Raw genomic sequence first — 20,096 nt, forward strand, 5'->3', positions numbered from 1 at the left:
ATAAACATAACTTTGTGCACGTCTCAATCTAAGTGCAAAACTTGTCTTGTATTCTTCCTGGTTAATGGTACCTGACCAATTTACTCCTGCTGTTCTCTTGAGAATGCTCCATGCCAACTCTCAGGAATTGGCAGGTGCCCAACAAAGAATTTGTTGGGAATCTTCGTGGTAAATGGTTGGCATTTATACAGCACCTTTATCCAAAGTGCTGTGCAATTGACACACTCACACACTGATGATTGGCTGCCATGCAAGGCCAAGCCTGTCCAGCCTGACCAGCCTGTCAGGAGCATTTGGGGGTTAGGTGTCTTGCTCAGGGACACTTCGATACAGCCCGGGCGGGGGATCGAACTGGCAACCCTCCGACTGCCAGACGACTGCTCTTACTGCCTGAGCCATGTCACCCCATTCACAGGATGGGACAGGTGGGTGCAGTGGGTGGCGCTGTTGCCTCGCAGCAAGAAGATCCTGGGTTTGACTCCCAGCCCTGGCCTTTCTGTGTGGAGTTTGTGTGGTCTCCCCGTGTCCGTGTGGATTTACTCCAGTTTCCTCTCGCAGTCCAAGAGGTGCAGGTTAGCTGGAAGGCAAGAATCTGTTGATATTTGGCACTGTCAATGTTACCATCCACCTTACAGATCTCCCTGGCACCTCCGTATTGATCTTTCCACCTCCAAATTTGACTGTCTTCTGGGTGAACTGACGATTCATCTGAAAAATCAATTTTTCGCCACTTTTCTGCTGTCCAACCTTCCGTCAGGCTGTGGGCCTTGGCGTACGCAACACAGTTTCTTAGCTGTCTCTTGTTTAGCACTGGTTTCTGGGCAGCAATACGACCGTGGAGACCAAGCAAGCGAGCAAGAATCCGACGTACAGTTCTTGAAGAAACAGGTGTTGCTGGCATCCACTCCTCCTGGAGCTGTAAGACGGTTGACATGGGGCTGGCTTTTGACAGTTGGACCAGCAAGCTGTCGTCTCGAGCAGTTGTCTTGCGCAGTTTGCCCGACCTGGGTCTTTCATGGACGTCGCCAGTCTCTTGGTAGCGCTTGCGAATCCTCTCCACCTGCCGTTTAGACACATTGAAGATGTCTGCAACTTCAGCAGGAGACTTGGACTTGAGATTCTTGATGATCAGCACTTTGGTTTCTGGTTTGATCTTGGGCATGTTGACAGAAGCAATGTTGAGAGTGAACTTGATGGCTTAAAGTGTCAAATTTCTGCTCTTATAGCTCAAAGTTACCTACAGCTGACTAATCAAGCCCCTTGTTTGTCTCTTCCTTATTCACTGTGGCCTAGAAATTGGAGTTGGCCATTGCGACAAAACTGGCCTGTTGATCATTATCAAGCTGTAACATTTAGTAACAATTTTGAAATGTCATTTTGCTAGCTTCTAATAAACTTTAGACACTTATGATTAATTTGTGTTGTTTCCTAACTTTATTAGCTAATTAAGAGTTGGGTAATTAGCAATTGTCACTTTTGTCCACTCATGCGACAAAACCTTTGGCCGGGACTGTACACCATGTCTCTTGGTTCTGTTATCTCTTCCCATGGCTTTTCTTACCATTCTTATGCCGACACCCAACTCTTTCTTTCCTTCCCCCCCAATACCCACCACACAGATCTCTACCTGCTTGGCTAATATCTCTGCGTGGATGACTTCTGGCTTTCTGTTTATCATCCATCATTCATTGCATTTCGTCATCCCCTGTTATGTCTGTGTCAGGATGTTATCGAGGCACCCCCTGTCTGCGTGTTGCACTATTCGGGTCGTTTCGGAGATCTCCGGGTTTCGACGATTCCTTCTCAGTCTCGCATTTCCTTACTTTCTGCTTTTCTCGCTAGTTAATGTTGTATAGCACTATTCTTACTAACAACTACTAATTTTGATATTGTACAGTACTAATTATATGAATACACTTACTGTCTGTCTAACTAATAAACTAAGTCACTTAATTTGGGTTGTTTAGATTTAATCGTGTTATTAACGTTATTTCCCGTTTTCAAGTCTGCTCTGTAACTCCGCCTGTCTGTTCTATCACTGACTACTTGCTTAGTTTCAGCAAAGTGTTCGCACCTGTCTCTCACTATCACTACGTCTCCTAACTCTACACAATTGTCTACTCCTTAATCCGGAGCCACGTTTTCGTTTCCCCCTTGTTATTGTTTCATTACCCCATTATGTTCTTGATTTGTTCAGCCCTCCTCACTCCCATGCTCCGACTAGTATGTCTCTTCCCCTCATGTATTTGAGCCCCAGTCTCTGCTTGATACCTTGTCAGAACGTTGATCAATTTCCATTGCCATTGACACCAAGTTTGCCTTCCCCTTCTGTTTTGTTTGCCTTTTGATTATTTGGATATTTTGACTTTTTCCTTCCGCCTTCATTGACTTTGTTTTTGCCCATCCCTTTTTGTACTTCAGCCTGTGATTTTCAGATTATAGACTCCTGCTTTGTTTTTTGACCATTCTTTTGCATCTTGATTCTGGCATTGTTTGAACTCTTATTACCTGGCTTGAAATTGGACTGAATAAAGACAAAGGTTTTTGCATACTCCCTGGTCTGCGTCTGGGTCCTCTGAACGGTACCTCACACAGTCAGCCTCCACACCACAGCCAGTCAGGCCCCAGTCAGCCTCACAGACAGGCCCACAGAGAGCCTCCATGCAGTGCAGAGATTGAGGCAGAAGGAGCCCATGCCCTAATAAACAAATCATTTCAAATTCACACATTAGTTCCCTCTCTCAGAGAGAAGCTTAGCAGAGCATTGTTGTCTCTTGACTGGGAAGAGTCCAAAGGCATAGGTTTGATTTTGACATTGGTAGGGACACAAATGGGGGAGGTTCGCAGGGGATGTAAACCCCACTGGAAGCTGAGGTGTTTTACATTGACGATAGCCTTCTGCCCATCATTTCATGTCATCTAGAGCCTTAATTTATAGATAATTATGGTGGCCAACACACTCATTAAAAGACACATAGACACAAGGGTGTAGCACATGAATTAATCTTTTACTCAAATTTGCCAGATGAATGGGACTTTGAAGAGCACATTGTTTTAAGGCAGGTACTGTTTCCTATTCAAACCAATAATCTGTAAACATATATTTACATTAAAAATAAGATTGTTATTATTGTCCATCCATTATCTTAACCCGCTTATCCTGAACAGGGTCGCAGGGGGGCTGGAGCCTATCCCAGCATACATTGGGCGAAAGGCAGGAATACACCCTGGACAGGTCGCCAGTCCATCACAGGGCACACACGCCGTTCACTCACACACTCATATCTATGGGCAATTTAGACTCTCCAATCAGCCTAACCTGCATGTCTTTGGACTGTGGGAGGAAACCGGAGTACCCGGAGGAAACCCACGCAGACACGGGGAGAACATGCAAACTCCGCACAGAGAGGCCCTGGCCGACGAGGATTTGAACCCAGGACCTCCTTGCTGTGAGGCGGCAGTGCTACCCACTGCACCATCCATGCCACCTGTTATTATTGTAAGACTAATAAAATGTTGAAGATTGGTGGGATTAATTATTGTGACTAATACAAAATTGAACAACAAATTGTTATTCAAAATACATTGGTGTCATGTTCCAGTTTATTCTCCTTCGCTTGTCGCTGGCATCTACAAATACACCTTTGCCGTTCTCTCACTGCTTAACAATAAATACATTTAAAATGCATTCATCATATTAAAATGCACCAGATGCCTCCAAATTGCATCAGAAAAAAAGCGGATATCATCTGAACCCCCCTGGCCAGCTACTTTTTCTCTTTGGCCGACTACTTACATTTCTGGGGAACACTGCAAATGACAGACGACTAGAGACTAGTGAGCGTGAAAATCCCAGGAGATCAGCAGTTCCTGAGATACTCAAACTACCCTGTCTGCCATGAATAATCATTCCATGGTCAAAGTCACTTAGATCACATTTCTTCCCCATTCTGATGGTTGATGTGAACATGACCCGTATCTGTTTTGTTATGTTACAGCCTTACTCCAAAATGGAATAAATTCATTTTTTTCCTCAAAATTATACACACAACACCCCATCATGACAACATGAAAGAAGTTTTTTTGAATTTTTTGCACATTTATTAAAAATAAAAAACTAAGAAATCACATGTACATAAGTATTCACAGCCTTTGACATGAAGCTCAAAATTGAGCTCAGGTGCATCCTGTTTCCACTGATCAACCTTGAGATGTTTCTACAGCTTAATTGGAGTCCACCTGTGGTAAATTCAGTTGATTGGACATGATTTGGAAAGGCACACACCTGTCTATATAAGGTCCCACAGTTGACAGTGCATGTCGGAGCACAAACCAAGCATGAAGTCAAAGGAATTGTCTGTAGACCTCCGAGACAGGATTGTCTCGAGGCACAAATCTGGGGAAGGGTACAGAAAAATTTCTGCTGCTATGTACCAATGAGCACAGTGGCCTCCATCATCCGTAAATGGAAGAAGTTCGGAACCACCAGGACTCTTCCTAGAGCTGGCCGCCCGTCTAAACTGAGCAATCGGGGGAGAAGGGCCTTAGTCAGGCAGGTGACCAAGAACCCGATGGTCACTCTGTCAGAGCGCCAGCGTTCCTCTGTGGAGAGAGGAGAACCTTCCAGAAGGACAACCATCTCCGCAGCAATCCACCAATCAGGCCTGTATGGTAGAGTGGCCAGACGGAAGCCACTCCTTAGTAAAAGGCACATGGCAGCCCACCTGGAGTTTGCCAAAAGGCACCTGAAGGAATGAGAAACAAAATTCTCTGGTCTGATGAGACAAAGATTGAACTCTTTGGCGTGAATGCCAGGCGTCATGTTTGGAGGAAACCAGGCACCGCTCATCACCTGGCCAATACCATCCCTACAGTGAAGCATGGTGGTGGCAGCATCATGCTGTGGGGATGTTTTTCAGCGGCAGGAACTGGGAGACTAGTCAGGATTGAGGGAAAGATGAATGCAGCAATGTACAGAGACATCCTGGATGAAAACCTGCTCCAGAGCGCTCTTGACCTCAGACTGGGGCGACGGTTCATCTTTCAGCAGGACAACGACCCTAAGCACACAGCCAAGATATCAAAGGAGTGGCTTCAGGACAACTCTGTGAATGTCCTTGAGTGGCCCAGCCAGAGCCCAGACTTGAATCCGATTGAACATCTCTGGAGAGATCTGAAAATGGCTGTGCACCGACGCTCCCCATCCAACCTGATGGAGCTTGAGAGGTGCTGCAAAGAGGAATGGGCATAACAAAATGTGGGAAAAGTGAAGCGCTGTGAATACTTTCCAGATGCACTGTATAGCTGACACCCCCCCCCCCCACTCTCCCTTCTTTGACTAAGATTTCTGAAGCGACAGATATCACCTCATCTCAATAAATCTAAGGCAGGGGTGCACAACAAGGGCTGATCCTGTGGTGGGAATTTAAATTTATTCCTGTAAGAAAACACTCAAGAGACAGAGACAGTAAATAAAATCCAATCTTTACATAGGGTCCAAGTTACATGCAAAAACAAGGACAAAGGTTTTTCTCCTTTGTCTGGATATATGTATGTGCAGAGCGCAACAAATGTACGCCCCCTTTGAGTATTAATATTCCCAATGATCAATATTCAAAGACAATCCACTACTCTTCTCCTTACTATTGTTTATTCATATCTCCCCACTTCAAGGTACTGTCTATGCAGATACATGTTCTCCAAACATTCCAGCATGGTGTATACACAGGGGCCTGTGCAATTAACTGCGCGTCTGAGAAATCTATCTTATCTTGTTTTAACTCCCTATTTCCAGGAAGATAATCCCCATGGTAGCTTCCATCATGAGGTCTTATGTTTTTGGTTCTGCAGGCTCTCAGGCACCAAGACAAGACAATCCAGAACACACAGTTAATGGCCGTGGCCTTGGAGGCCCATGGTACAGACAGGTAGAGACATCTCCACTCACACAGTTACAGAAAATAATATTCATTAGCACAAAGCAAGTTATGGTACTTTAACAATTATGTATTATCTGGATCACTCCAGCATAAGCAACTAATAATAGGATAAGCAATTAATAATAAAATAATCACATGAATATATAATTTCAACAACATTTCCCTTCTCTTTTTAATTGATTATCCGCTAACATGCCACTCCTCTCGATTTTCGGCATGTGCTTCATTCACAGGAAAATACTTAATTGTTGAAACAGGTCATTTAATTCTATCACATGTTGGTATGGTCTCTCCGACGTGTCAGACGGAGCGGTCACTTCATTGACGTCCTGTCACATAAACATCTGATATCGTGGGTTAGCATTGAACATTTTTGATATCAATCCTTTAATTATGGGAACCCCACAGCAGCTGCAGAAGGACAGTACTGCGAATCCTGCTACTATGAGGGTCAGTACAGATGTTATTGCTGCTTTCCACCCCCCAGAAATGAGCCACTGACACCAGGAGTTATCATATACATAGTCGTTTTGTTGTGCATCCGACAGATCTTCTAAGCGCTGCAAAGCCTGATCTATTTCTCCGCTTTTCTCATCATTTTCTGGTATGTAAGTGCAACACGAGGCTCCCACGATATGACACACTCCCCCCTGCGCCGCCATCAACAGGTCTAGCACCATCCGATTTTGCAGTGTCATTAGCCGTAAAGCAGTCAACTGTCACTGTATGCTTCTAGTTATGTTGCTGGTCTCATTTATAAGTGTACTTAAACGGTAATTCACAGTCTCCAAACGTAGCATTATCTTCCCCACCCCTGTCCAAGGAAATACGGTGAGGGCTACCTTATGTCCGGTTGTCCACAATTTTGCCTCATCTGGGACGTTGGTGCCCCAGATAGAATCATGAGGCGCACTGGCGTCTCGACTCCCCCGCGTGGTCTCATGCGCGCTCACAATGTACGTGTGATCTCTCAATTGTATAAACACATGCCCCTCCCCAGTTCGGTGGTAATGCCACGATGTCCACACAACCAATACCAACTGTCCACGGCTCTCGTCCCATTCCAATGCGGTGCCGATGGGTTACATAGCGTGCCATTTGGACTGTTCTCTTTACCGGTGGAAAAGGACAGTTCGGTTACGAGCGGATATCCACAGAAAATCAGTAATTTCCCCTGACACCCCTGGGTAACCTCCCACAAATTCAGTGCCATTTCCCTTGACACAACGCCAAAACTTCTGCCCCGATTTATACTGGACTACCATGAGTGGAATGTTAGAAGTCATATTCCCCAATTTCAGATATCCATCTTTATCGGTACAATATTTTAAACCAGAATCCGTTATCAGGTCGAGTGGGGGTGTACTGGGATCCATTGATGTTAATGTACTACGAGCAGTGGATACCGCAATAGCGCACTTTACTGTATCATTCACACTTCGCGTGGGCGCTGCGACTTGTATCACCTCTAGCCTGGGTGTAGATATAGAGGCCGGCAATTGTGTGCACACATAACATTCAGTGCGGTTTGCAGAATGTGCTGATCTATTTGCATATCTCCACCATGACTTAGTAGCATATTGTCGTGAGCCACGGACCCCTTGCCGAGCTCAGACCTCACGTTCCCACGAGCAGTACCCCATGAGGAGGTGTCTCGGGGACGAACTCTCTTTTCCTTTAAGTACTCCGAACGTCCTGGAGCCCTGGTAAGTTCTACTGAACTTCCAGCCCAGTCTCGAAGTGAAGGGTGTGATGCAAATCTGGTATACGACTTCCTGTATTCACTGTATTCCTCTAAAAGAACCCTTATCACATATGATTATAGTAAGATATACTTTATTATAATCAATCAAAAGAATAGTTATACAGCTGACAGGTTAAACATCATCTTTCCGTTTGCTAATCACATACAAGTTTCATATACCCCTTTAGCTCTTTCTAATTTACCTTTCCACCAGATGTTAAATTCAAGGTACACCCCTCAAATATCCATCCTCTTTGGCCTTAGCCTTATCCTATAGCTCCCCCTTCTGGACGTTAAAAGAAACTATTCCTAGAATATTATGTTCATCTAAACTCTAAAAACTTCTCTACATTTTTCTACCTTATATAGTATCTTAATGAAAAATAAAAGACATAAAAATAAAAGGAAACTTATAAAGTTGCGTTGCTCTCTCTTCAACAGCCCATAGATATCTTCAACAGCGAAATCCAAAGAGGGTTTTTTCTTCTCTCTTCTTTTTTCTTATTTTTTCCTGCTTTTTAACGTCTTAAAGCTCACTCCTTATATATCCTTAACTTGTATAAAAGTGTCCCTTTTTTGATAAGAAATGTCCCCAGTATACCGAGTGGAAAGACATTTATCTCTTATGCAACTTTTTTAATGAACATATTCATCACTGTTATTTGTCTCCCTGTCTAATCTCTCCTTGGACTCTCTCCAAACTTTGACATCATACAAGCCAGCAGTAAGTGCCTTCCACCATCTCAATACACTCTTCCGGTGCTCTTTTTTGTGGCACCTTAAGGGATCTACAAAGGACATCCAGCTAATAGCCAAGTGTAATTCATCACTTAACTCCTCCACTGTTAGTCCTTTGAATCTATCCGATAAATTATTCGTGCTATAATCAGGAAGGCCCTTAAAGTCTCTTAATCTTCTTTCGGTATTGACATCCCTTCCGTTTTCCTTATCTTTCCTACATTTTTCCATCTCCTCATACTCTTTGATCTCCCAATCATCTACATTGTTTTCCTCATCTTTTTCCTTTAGCCAGGCATTGTGCTCCTCCCCTGTAGGGTTGGGGTATTCCCCAACTGCTCGCTCAGCATGTTGAATCTCCTCCAAGGTCATGCTGGAACTCATTCTATGCATGGCCTCAGTCAGAACTTTAACCTTGCTCCTTAGTACTCTAAATCTAAGTCCCCCGACTTCAGACTCCTCTGCTGAAAATTATGGCTGCTCATTAGCTCTGAACCGCATATTTTTCCTCTTACGGGCGTTCTTGCTACCACCTCATTGGCGTGTGCGAGGGGTTAACAATGCATTCCTGCCTAACCCATCTCCCGTCAATCTCTCATCAGGGGGGCCTAGGGCTGAGTCCTCGACAATATATGTGTGCAGGATTTCCTGATTCAGCTAGGTAATCATTCGCCTCCAGATATCTTCTAGCCTTAGGCGAGGTTGGCATATGACCTTGCACTTACCATGCATGTCCCTAAGATCAACAGAAACAGGGAGGAGAGAGGCATCTCTGGGAACCGGTCTGGAGTCTCTACTGACTTGGAGTGTAAATAAGTTCTTCACCAGGTTTGAGACGGACGAGCTCTCTATGCCACGCCCCCCTTTGTAGCTGGACTCCCTCCAAGTCTATCCGGACCCTTTAATAATATTGAGATGCACCTACACACCAGCAACTGGAGGCGATACTACCTTACAGTGTGACTGATGTATCCACGTCTCTCTCTCCTGGATTCTCACTGCAGTAGGTGTGGTCAGGAGCACTTGACATGGACCCTTCCACATCGGTTCACTCCACTTTTTCTTTTTACCGACACTTCGCACCAGGATCCAATCTCCAGGCTTAATCTCGCCTGGTGGCAGCTCCGCTGGCAATCTGGGAGGAAGCACATTTCGAATCTCACTCTTATTAGTAACCTCGGCGGGTCAAGACTTCATTCCTAAATTCTGGCCCATTATCACTATATAATGCCTTTGGAATCCCCCACCTAGCAATGATTTCTCTACTCAGACATTTTGCTACTGTGATTGCATCTATAGATGTGGCTGGGAAAGCTTCTACCCATTTAGAGAAAGGTCATATGATTACCAATACATATCTCTTCCCTTCACACGGTGTTAGATGTATAAAGTCCTTCACACCCCGTGTATTATAACTTTGCCATATTGGGCATTTCTTAGAAAACTTTTTTAAGTAAGTGGTGAGTCCAATGGTATAGTAACTTTGATCTATTACCCCTCTCATCCCTTCTCTTGATACATGGCACTGCCCATGTACCAAATGAGCAGCAATATGGAACCACCCCAAAAAACGGCTAAGGAAAATAAAGCAACCCTTAAAAAACCAGGGCGAATAACCCAACCAAAATGAGTGCTAAAAGGCGAGCGCTGCAAGGCGATCCCAAAATAACAACCTAGTATAAAAGACTAGGTAAGCAAAATGAAGAACCTTGAGTCGCAGCTCAGGAAAACGCACACACTACATACCGGGGACAACGTCCCTCACCCACAGGTTCACACGAGCCGAAAACAAGAGAAAACCAAAAGAACCTATAGGAAGGCGTTCGCAGTGTACACCACACTAGCGAGCAGAACACCTTCCTTACCTTATTTTCTTTTAAATTAATCGAAAACCCAAACCAGCACAATACCTGACTCCTATAATCACTGAGTCTACCGTGTGCTTTACCAGCGTGGTGACAGAGCGAACAGTGACACCAAACCCACGATGGCGTCTGAGGCTGCCATATGGACGGCATATATCAAATCTAACAGTGGCTGCACAATCTGTGCATAGTCAGGAATCCAGCTCCGGCAGAAATTTACAGTACCCAAAAGTGACATCATGTCCTTTTTAGTTCTAGGTTTCGGCATCTGGGCTATTGCCAGTTGTCGCTCAGGCAATATAGTCTTTCCCGTTTTTGAAATGTTATGGCCCAAACATTGAACTGTTTCCTGCCACAGTTGCAATTTGCTTTTGTTTACCTTGTGACCTTGTGAAGCAAAAAATTTCAAACATGCCAAAGTATCTATTTTACATTGTTCCACCGTACGCGAGCAAATTAATATATCATCTACATGTATTATAATTTGTCAATCACAGAAAAATCTGCAGATTGCGGTCACATATCATTAAAAATAGTATTGGGGTCCGGTGTGACAGGAGCCCTTGGAATTACCGCTGCATTTACTGCTTGTAAATCCTGCACTAATCTCCATTCTCCTTTCGCTTTACGGACTGGAAAAAGAGGCGTATTACATGGAGAATTTGGGCAAGACACAATTACACCTTTATCAAATAATTCACGTATAACACGTCACTCAGCAGTTCCTCTTGTTCTAGAGTGAGGCATATTTTTTCTCACATCGGATTACTTTAATCGACTTCCCCCATAAAACGGACCCGTGTGCCGCGCAAATTCCATTGTAGTGGTATTGCCGTCATTTTTAGTTCAGGCGAGTATATTGTTATCGGAGAATCACAGATCTGCTCCCAGTTCTGTGCCCTCTGCGCAGAACGTACAACTGCTCCCATATCTTCCCAGTGCTTAGACGGAGCTTTCCCTAGTGAAATATGTCCGTGATCGTCCGGCGACAACTGTAATGATACCACTGCTAACTCATCGGTGTAATAAATCCATAGAGCTGTAGCAGAAGTCGGGGTACCCAATTTAAATTTGGATTCGTATCTCGGAGCCGCTCAGCTTCTTCATGCGAATGAAGTGCTGCTTCCTAACCAAACTTTTTTAACAACTTTTTGTCATCACCTGCCCGCCTCATTATATCACGCATAAGTTTATTCGTATGGGCAGGCTTCAGCAGTCCACTAAAACCAAATTCCTTTACCCAAAATGATTCCCATTTCCCGAACCATTATGCCGACACTCCACACTCTCCCCAGTCATAGTCAAAGTCACGTCATCTGTCCCACAACAGTCTTTACAACAGTTACAACAACACTCCCCTTTACTGTTAGTGTGTTAGTGTTACTGTGAGTTTTTTAAATATATATATTTATTTTTAGTTTTACTCTCTCTGTCTCACATAAACACAAGCCGAATTCAGGGATACCGTCACTCACCCGCCTGCTCCTCTGCTTTTTTGGAGAAACTGTTTTCTGCTTTATATTGTGAATTGTGTTGCGATGTATATAAATTGAAATGCATTTGTTATTTAGCGGATACTTTCATCCAAAGCGTCTTACCATTGATTCGACTAAGCGGGTGACAATCCCCTGTGTGGATCTGATCATGGCTACACTTGAACCACCAACCTTCGGGGGTTCCAGTCATATACCCTTGGCACTAGGCTCCAGGCTGCTATATCGTTCTGTTCTTTTGCACCACGATGTATGGCTGCTTCCATGATCAGCTGGAGCAGAGTGCTTGCGGCCGAGACGGGTTGGGTTGGGCGGAGGAGGAGTTTTTTTGACCGGTCGCTCCCCCCCCAGGCAGCTTCGCGATGTGGGGAGGCCTGTTCTCCCTGATCGACTGCGGGCTGGTGAAGGTGCGCGGGAAGGAGGACCCCTGGAACTCCATCACCAGCGGAGCCATGACCGGCGCCATCCTCGCTGCCAGAAGTGAGTCCCGATCCCGCGGAAACCCACAGGGCGGGGCAGCGCTCGTCTGTGTTCGGTTGTCATGCGCGCAGACGCTCTAAAAATGTTTAAAGGTACCATAGGTAATTTTGGACTTCTAACGGTCGAGAGAGAGATATTGCAGCAACGAACACCCTCAAACCACTACACTGTTTATCCCTCCACCTTCTCTGTGAATGCGCTGACGTTGAAACGCCATTGGCTGTGGCAATTAGAACCAATTTTCAACCAACAAGCTTGAATTACTGTACAGTTATACAATGTGTTGGTACAGAGTGTCGGCCCGTCAACTGCATATTTTGAAACCCGAATTTAAGGACTATAAACACAGGCAGAGGGCGAGTCAACATGTCAGTGAGCCTTTTTCAATGATAGGAAGGGATTTACAATAGTCTTGTAACAATGTTTGAACACAAAAATCTTACCTATTGTACCTTTAACCCTTTCAGTCCCGTATGGCACTCAAGCGTAACTACAGTAAAAGCCCAAACTGCCAACTGGCACTCTCAAACTTATACCTTTCCAACCAATCAAAATGACTGCTATACTGTTGTTTTGAGCCTCTATTAAGACCATTCAAACTTGACTTTCTCCATTTTCCCAGCCACAGCCGAAGCCCCCTTGGTATTGGGGTGGAGCCACTTCATATTGGGCTTGGGGCTGAAAGAGTTAACTGGCTCATAGTTTGTTAAATTGGACATTTTGATAACGATTATCTGCAGCAGCTTGCGATTCCACATGCGTGTGTCCTTGGTGATTCACTGTGGGCAGATATGAGTGAAATACAATTTATGTATCTGGATCTCTCCATTTCCCTCGGGGATACCACACTCACGCCGTCACCCAGTGCAAGGAACCTCGGCGTGGTGATGGACAGCAGACTGTCCCTTTCCGAGAACATTGCGGCGGTGACCCGGTCTTGCAGGTTCTTCCTATACAACATACGGAGAATCCGCCCCTTTCTCACCCCCTACTCGACCCAGCTCCTGGTCCAAGCGATGGTTCTGTCCCACCTGGACTACTGCAATTCCCTCTTGGCTGGCCTCCCAGCGTCCGCCATCAGACCCCTCCAACTCATCCAGAATGCAGCAGCTCGTCTGGTCTTCAACCTTCCCAAATACTCACACGTCACCCCCCTGCTTACTTCCCTCCACTGGCTGCCTGTCATGGCTCGCATCAAATTCAAAACATTGGTGCTAGCCTTCCAAGCAGTTAAAGGGTCTTCCCCAGCTTATCTGCAAAAAATCATGAGATCCTACAACCCTGCCAGACCTCTTCGTTCAGCCTCCACAGGCCGCTTGGCACCTCCCCCTCTCAGAACCTCCACCTCACGCTCACGACTACTGTCTGTTCTGGCTCCACGGTGGTGGAACGAACTCCCCGTTGAGGTCAGAACTATAGAATCTCTCCCCACCTTCAAGCGCAAGCTGAAGACGCACCTCTTCAAGCAGCACCTCTCCCCATCCCTCCCTACCTCCCTGTGAACCTTAATTGTTGTCTCTGTGACTTGCTTTGTGTATCGGTATTTTTAGTTGGCTAGGTAAGCAGTGTTTGGATAGTTAACTTTGGTGACTTTTGCTCTGTTTGTTTGTTTGTTCAAAAAAAAAAAAAAAAATAAATAAAAAAAGGCCCTTGTCCTTATCTTTGTTGTACAGGTAGCAGTTGAAATTGTACTTACCTCTAGGGTCTTTCAGCGAACTTATCCCTGGTTATGGGTATGCACTTTGTTGTACGTCGCTCTGGATAAGAGCGTCTGCCAAATGCCAATAGTGTAATGTAATGTAATGTATGTGTAGAGCGGTTTTGGAACAATTTAATTGGCTGGAACAAAATGGGGTTTATCGGCTGTAGGCTCTGTTTGTTGGTACCTGTTTTCTTAGAGGGGAGGTTTGTGCTTTGCCTCACAGACTTCAGTGGAAAAATGAAGCCTATTTTACATCCTGACCAGGCCCTGTTTGATGAGACACAGCTAAATGTGTCCGTGTGCCTTGTAGCAGCTGGGCTCCAGCTAAAGTGGGTCCCCACTGTACTCCAGCGCTGATCTTTGAACTCCCCTCTTGGGTCGATTAGACGTTGCGATAGCCCTTCCCCTTAGCCAGGGCTATATTTAGCGTGTATTTGCACACGCACTCAAGAACTAAACCACAAGCTTCCAGAAAGATTGGATGCACAGTGTGTGTACGTTTTCTTTTGTTCACTTGTGTGCAGTTTCCAGGGTGAAAATAATGCACACATTATTATTATTTATAATAATAATAATAATAATAATAATAATAATATTAATACTACAAATATTAATAATCATAATACAGGTCTATTATAGAGAGGAACCAAGGGAAACCAAACATGCCCTAGACTAATCTCTCGGTGTCAGGAGTTGTAGTAATGTAGTGTAATTCAGGCTTAGTGGTGTGAGTCATGATCTGTGTCGGCTCACGTAAAGGTCCACAGTGTAATATCAGTGGCTAATATGCGAATATTGCGAAAAAGTCAAAGCTATGGTATAATAGTACAGAATTATTCTGCTAATAAAAATAACAATAAAAATCATTTCAAAGGAAAAATAAATATTGAAAATAAGTATCGGCCAACACTAGTTCCGTTTTCGTCTTCGTTTTGTTTTTAATAACGGACGTTTTGGAGTCCTTTTTATGAGCTGATCACCTTGGAAACAAACTCATAACTCACTTGTCCGGACATCAAAATTAATAGTTAGCTAGCGTTTTGCCAAATGCAAAACTACCTCAGATGTACTCGACATTGCCACAGCGGGCAAACTGCAAGGGGAACAAAGGCTCTGTATCATAGACTTCAGTGGAATAAGCAAAGCTGTTGCCCTGGTAACCAAGACGCCAGTGCAAGACTTTAAATACTACAAGTCCCACAATCCCCCGTGGTACTCGGTTGCCGTCCGGGAAGTGGCCGAACGGTCTGTGGAAATGAGGCGGCGTGCCTTTAAGAGCGCAGAGCCGGGTGTAAGGTGGGCGTGTTCTCCGCAGATGGGCCCGTTGCCATGGTGGGCTCGGCGGCGATGGGCGGAATCCTGCTGGCGCTGATCGAGGGTGCAGGCATCCTGCTCACCAGATTCGCCTCCTCACAGTTCCCCACCGGTGAGTGTGTTTTTCTTCTTTCGCACCATTCTTTGCAAACTCTAGAGACTAGTGTGTGTGTGTGAAAATCTCAGGAGAACAGCAGTTTCTGACATACTCAAACCCCCGTGTCTGCCACCAACAATCATTCCACGGTCAAAGTCACTGAGATCACATTTTTACCCCATTCTGATGGTTGATGTGAACATTAACTAAGCTCCTGACCCATATCTACATGACTGTTTGCATTGCACTGCTGCCACACAATTGGCTGATTAGGTAATGGCATTAATAAGTAGGTGTGATAAAGTAAAAATGTTCCTAATAAAGTGCTTGGTGAGTGTAGCTTTCCTCTTTTTTCCTGAGTTTGAAAGTGTCTGAGCGTGCAGTGAGTGTGCAGTGTGCAGCGTGCAGACACAGAGTCCAGCTGTCAGTGTTGTGACTAGCGGCCGTTGTCACCTCTCTTTCAGGGGCCCAGTTTGCAGAGGAGCCCGCCCCGATGCCGCCCCCCCCCTTCGGAGAATACAGGCAGTATCAGTGAGGGAGGGGCCGCCCTCACCCACCCCTAGGCTTTTTAAAATACCTCCACAGATCTGACTCGAAAGAAAATTCTGGAACTTCTTCAGAAGGAACTCTGCAGTGCATCCCAACTTCAAGGATTTCATTTTTTTACTGATTGTTTTTTTTTTTTTTTTCCTGAACCATCATTGCCATCTGCCTGTTAAAAAGCCTCATCTGTTGCATGTTCCCCACGATCAGTGTGTGAATGTTGGTGGTCAGCCCCGGAATGGAAATGTCGTCAGGGCCCATGCAGTTGGGTGGCATACAGGGGGTTATATTGGGATTTAGGAGACAATGGAACTCTAGTCTTTAACATGCTTCAGTGTCCTGGTGGGATTATTTCAGCTGTCAGCAGGCTGACTTCCGCTTTTACGTATTCTGGAAACGTACGGCTAACCGTTTTTTTAAATCGGTAGCTGTGCGAGATGGCTTTGGAGTTCCGTTGCGTCCTCCCTGCTCAATATCACCATTGTACACAGAGATGTGCGGCCCACTTAGATTCCCCGGAGGTCCGCTTACGAGGTAGCCTGTTGACTAGTAGCACACCTGAGTCACATGACTTGGTCCTGACCAGTGGACAAGCTGGAGAGGTAAACTAGCCTCACACCGATAGGGACTCCAGAGCCTAGCTGGCCTAACCCCATGGCACACCCACCTTCTGCTAATGTGTGTAAATATGTGTGTGTGTGTGTGTGTGTGTGTGTGTGTGTGTGTGTGTGTGTGTGTGTGTGTGTGTGTGAGAGAGAGAGAGAGAGAGAGAAAAGGCTGTTCACGGAGGTTCAGTTTGTACAGCAATGGAGAGCTGCCACGTCAACACCTGTACTGCACGTTCCCCCTGACCGTGACCCTGGACCCCAACACCCCGCCGTGAAGAAAGCAGACCGCTCCAGATCATTTATTTATTCTCGTCTCCGTTACTCTCTGTAACGGAGGCCGTCCGTTGGGTGCACTGTGAGGACCGTGAATGACACCAGGACTGTGATCGTGCGCAGGGATGGATCAGTACGACTGAGGACCGCGGCAGTGTACAGCGCAGACCTGCAGTACGAGCTCGGCCGCGACCGGGCTGCTTTCACTGTCGGTTCATGCCACACACAAGATCTGTATGACAGATTGGACAACATTAACAATAAAGTCAAACGAGAGGCGCGATGATTCCCTTGCTCTGTTGTGCGTTATTTACGTGTGTGCATTTAGCAGGTGCTCTTATCCTGAGTGGCTTTCACAGTTGAAGGTTTTTGTATGCAGTCGACTTGCATATGTGCATATTTATTGAAGAAATTCAGGCGCAGTGCCTCGATTAAGGGTACGTCACCCAGACCTGGGTCGAATATGCTGAGTTTTGCTGAGCTTGTCTGCTCTATTGGAACCTATGGAATACTCTCAAAAAGTACAAACCCTGCTCTCTGGTCCTCTTGGTTGGCTCAACTGTACCAGACAAGATCTAGTTCTAGTTCTAATCTAGTTCTCTTGCCATCATATTACCCTATCCCCGACAGTGTGATGTCATATGAAGAGAGTGCTTTAATGTACTACTAGTAATGTACATCAATAACCCCCATGCAATGTTAAATGGTGTCTTGGCAATGTTTGTACTTGTTTATTGTGGCACAATGTGATTTCGGTACATGCACTCAGTGGAAGGGAGATTGGCACACCAGAGGAGGGCTAGCCTTTGGAAAATTGCTCATGAAGTTAAAAACAGAACTTGATAAAATCTTGCTCAAAATCTTTGGTTATAGAAAAAACTACTGAATACACACAGTCCACCAAACTGAAACGCCCACAGCCACTTTCCCCTTTGTGTATTAATTTAGGTTATGGTGTTTTTATGGTTCTAGATTTCTGTTCTTTGGCCTAGTTGTGGATATAGTCTGTGGATTTAGCACTTGTATTTTAGTTCTGTGATAGCATAGTTAACTCGCTCTAGCGCTTTAGTAATGTTCCCTGACTTTCACTCACTGGTCTGGGCATGTTGTTAGCAAGGCTGGCTGACCGGCTCAGGCTAGATAGCAGCACTTTGTGGTTGACCATCTCATACCCAGCTTATGACCAACTTCACTAGCTCAATTTTCAAGGCAATTTTCAAGATTTTATAGTAGGGTGAAGTCACTCATCTTTTTATCATTTAAATTAACTTGCAAAGATTACTTTCCGTTACATGACTCAGCAGGTGTTTCCATAGCATTTCATAATGACTAACGTAGTATTTTGGCTAGCTGGGCAATCAATCCAGCATCTCAAATGTTGAAAATATTAATACATAACACGTCACACATCATGAAATACAGTGCTGGGGGAATATTATCTTTTATTTGAGTTTAAATGACATTTTTTGACAGCTGGAAAGAGGTTATGTTTAGTACCTTGCATAAGGGTGCGATGGCGGGGCTTTGCATGCGAAGCAAATATAGGACCTCTCCCCGTTTTTGAGGGCCACTGTTAGTCAGGGCTCTTGTCATTGGCCTAACGCCCCCCCTCCACCTTCACCACCACCACCTCACCTCCCCCCATTCAGCGCCGGTGGTTACAAGACCCAATTCTCTATCTGTTTTGCCACATAGTCACTTCCTCAATGCAAACAAATTCACATCATTTGATCGTAAAATTACTTGAAATACTCGTTTTCAGATCACTTGGGTGTCAAACAATTCCAGGATCTGAAATGGGTCTTGGATGTGGCGGCTCCTTTTGTATCCGTCACGGAAATTGCGGTGCTATTGTCTGTGTAGTTTCCTCCCCTAAACCAGCCCACATTTCTGTTGTGACCAGAGCTTTCATAGGGTTGGTAAATGTGATTTCTTCATAAGATATCTGAGTGAGAAGCGGTCACCAAGTGCAGCAGGTGTGATCTTCTCTTGAGTCATATCTATAGTGTGTTGAACGAGCCTGCTGTGATGTCAGTTTGAACTGGGTTTGTGATGATATTCCCTCTGCAGATCCTCTCTCTCCTAGCAAGTAAGTCCTTGTCTTCTGTATTTCCTCAAGCAAAGTTTTTTATTTTTTCCAGAATCCCTTAGGTACTTTAGAGGATGGAACAGACACTGGGCAGGAATGAGACATGACGGTAACACTGCATATCCCTTTTGCAGAAACGTCTCCCTTTGTAGCTTCATAGGCTGCATGCTGCCATGATGTGATTTGCATTGCTTGTGATTGGTATTTGACATTAATCAAATTGACCTGAAACCAATGGTAATTATTTTTTAGCCTATATATGTTTTTTATTGAAGTTTTACTTTGTATTTTAAGAGATTGTTAAGGAAATGTGTATAGTTTTTGCAGCAAAGTACATTTTCCACACATAATTTTGCTTCACTGAAAATGACTAATGGTTCAGTGACTTTATTAATACTTACATGAAAGTACATGTAATGTACACAATCATTAGATTCAATCAATATTTTTACGACAGTTTGACTCCTGATTAATTGGAAGAGTTCATGTATTTCTGCACAAACACAGTTTAGCAAACTCATATCGGTAATTTCTGGCCCTCCTGAAATCAATTTGTGATGAAAATTTCAAACACGTACATTTATTTTACTTATTATTTATTCAGCAGGAAGCTGCATTGAGATCCGGACTCTCTTTTTCAAAACAGATCTGGCCAAGGTAGCAGCCAACACAGTATAAATTTACTGTACATAATAAAATTACATATAACATATAAATCATTTGTAAAACTTTTGGCCAAATTTTTTGTGTTAGTTTTGTGTTTGATAACGCAGCTAAATTAACTTTTAAAATCTTGAATTTTTTTTTTTACTTTTTTGTTTATGTTTTTGCTGGTGCATTAAGTTCACTGGACAGCAATGGGCGATGTACTTGAAGCAAATGGAACTGAAGGTGGAGATTTAAACATCAAGTGTCCATATCCAGATGGTTATCTGCATCTACCAAAGTATGTCTGCCGTCATCCATGTGGGAGATGGGATGTTCTTACCAGAAGTGATAGGTCGGATGTCAGTGAACGCACTGGAAGATTCCACCTGAATGACAATTCCCACGGGCGCATTTTCAGTATGACCATCAAAAAACTGAGTCTACAGGACGAAGGCCTCTATTACTGTGGAATAGATACATGGGGCAGAGACTGGAAGGTCAAAGTAAAAGTGACTGTCAGTCAAGGTATAACTTACCCAAACCTCACCTTTCTATTCTTTCTT

At 44.5% G+C, this 20,096-nt stretch overlaps 1 protein-coding gene across 1 annotated transcript; it reads left to right on the forward strand.

Moving 5' to 3' along the window:
* Positions 1–12,027: 12,027 nt before the first annotated feature.
* Positions 12,028–16,598, forward strand: LOC133138629 (mitochondrial import inner membrane translocase subunit Tim17-A-like). Its single transcript, XM_061257543.1, has 4 exons — positions 12,028–12,085; positions 12,131–12,259; positions 15,277–15,387; positions 15,837–16,598. The coding sequence occupies exons 1-4, from the start codon at positions 12,028–12,030 to the stop codon at positions 15,905–15,907; spliced, it is 369 nt and encodes a 122-aa protein (XP_061113527.1). The 3' UTR covers positions 15,908–16,598.
* Positions 16,599–20,096: the final 3,498 nt, after the last annotated feature.

This window comes from Conger conger, chromosome 10 (assembly GCF_963514075.1).
Source record: "Conger conger chromosome 10, fConCon1.1, whole genome shotgun sequence".
In the NCBI taxonomy this organism is placed as follows: Eukaryota; Metazoa; Chordata; class Actinopteri; order Anguilliformes; family Congridae; genus Conger; species Conger conger.

What these genes read in the sequence shown, in the direction of transcription:
- LOC133138629 (XM_061257543.1), top strand. Translation starts at nt 12,028, where the DNA reads ATGTATGGCTGCTTCCATGATCAGCTGGAGCAGAGTGCTTGCGGCCGA. An exon ending in TTGCGGCCGAGACGGGTTGG is followed by an intron (nt 12,086 to 12,130) that starts GTTGGGCGGAGG and finishes CTCCCCCCCCAG; the next exon opens with GCAGCTTCGCGATGTGGGGA. An exon ending in CTCCTCACAGTTCCCCACCG is followed by an intron (nt 15,388 to 15,836) that starts GTGAGTGTGTTT and finishes CCTCTCTTTCAG; the next exon opens with GGGCCCAGTTTGCAGAGGAG.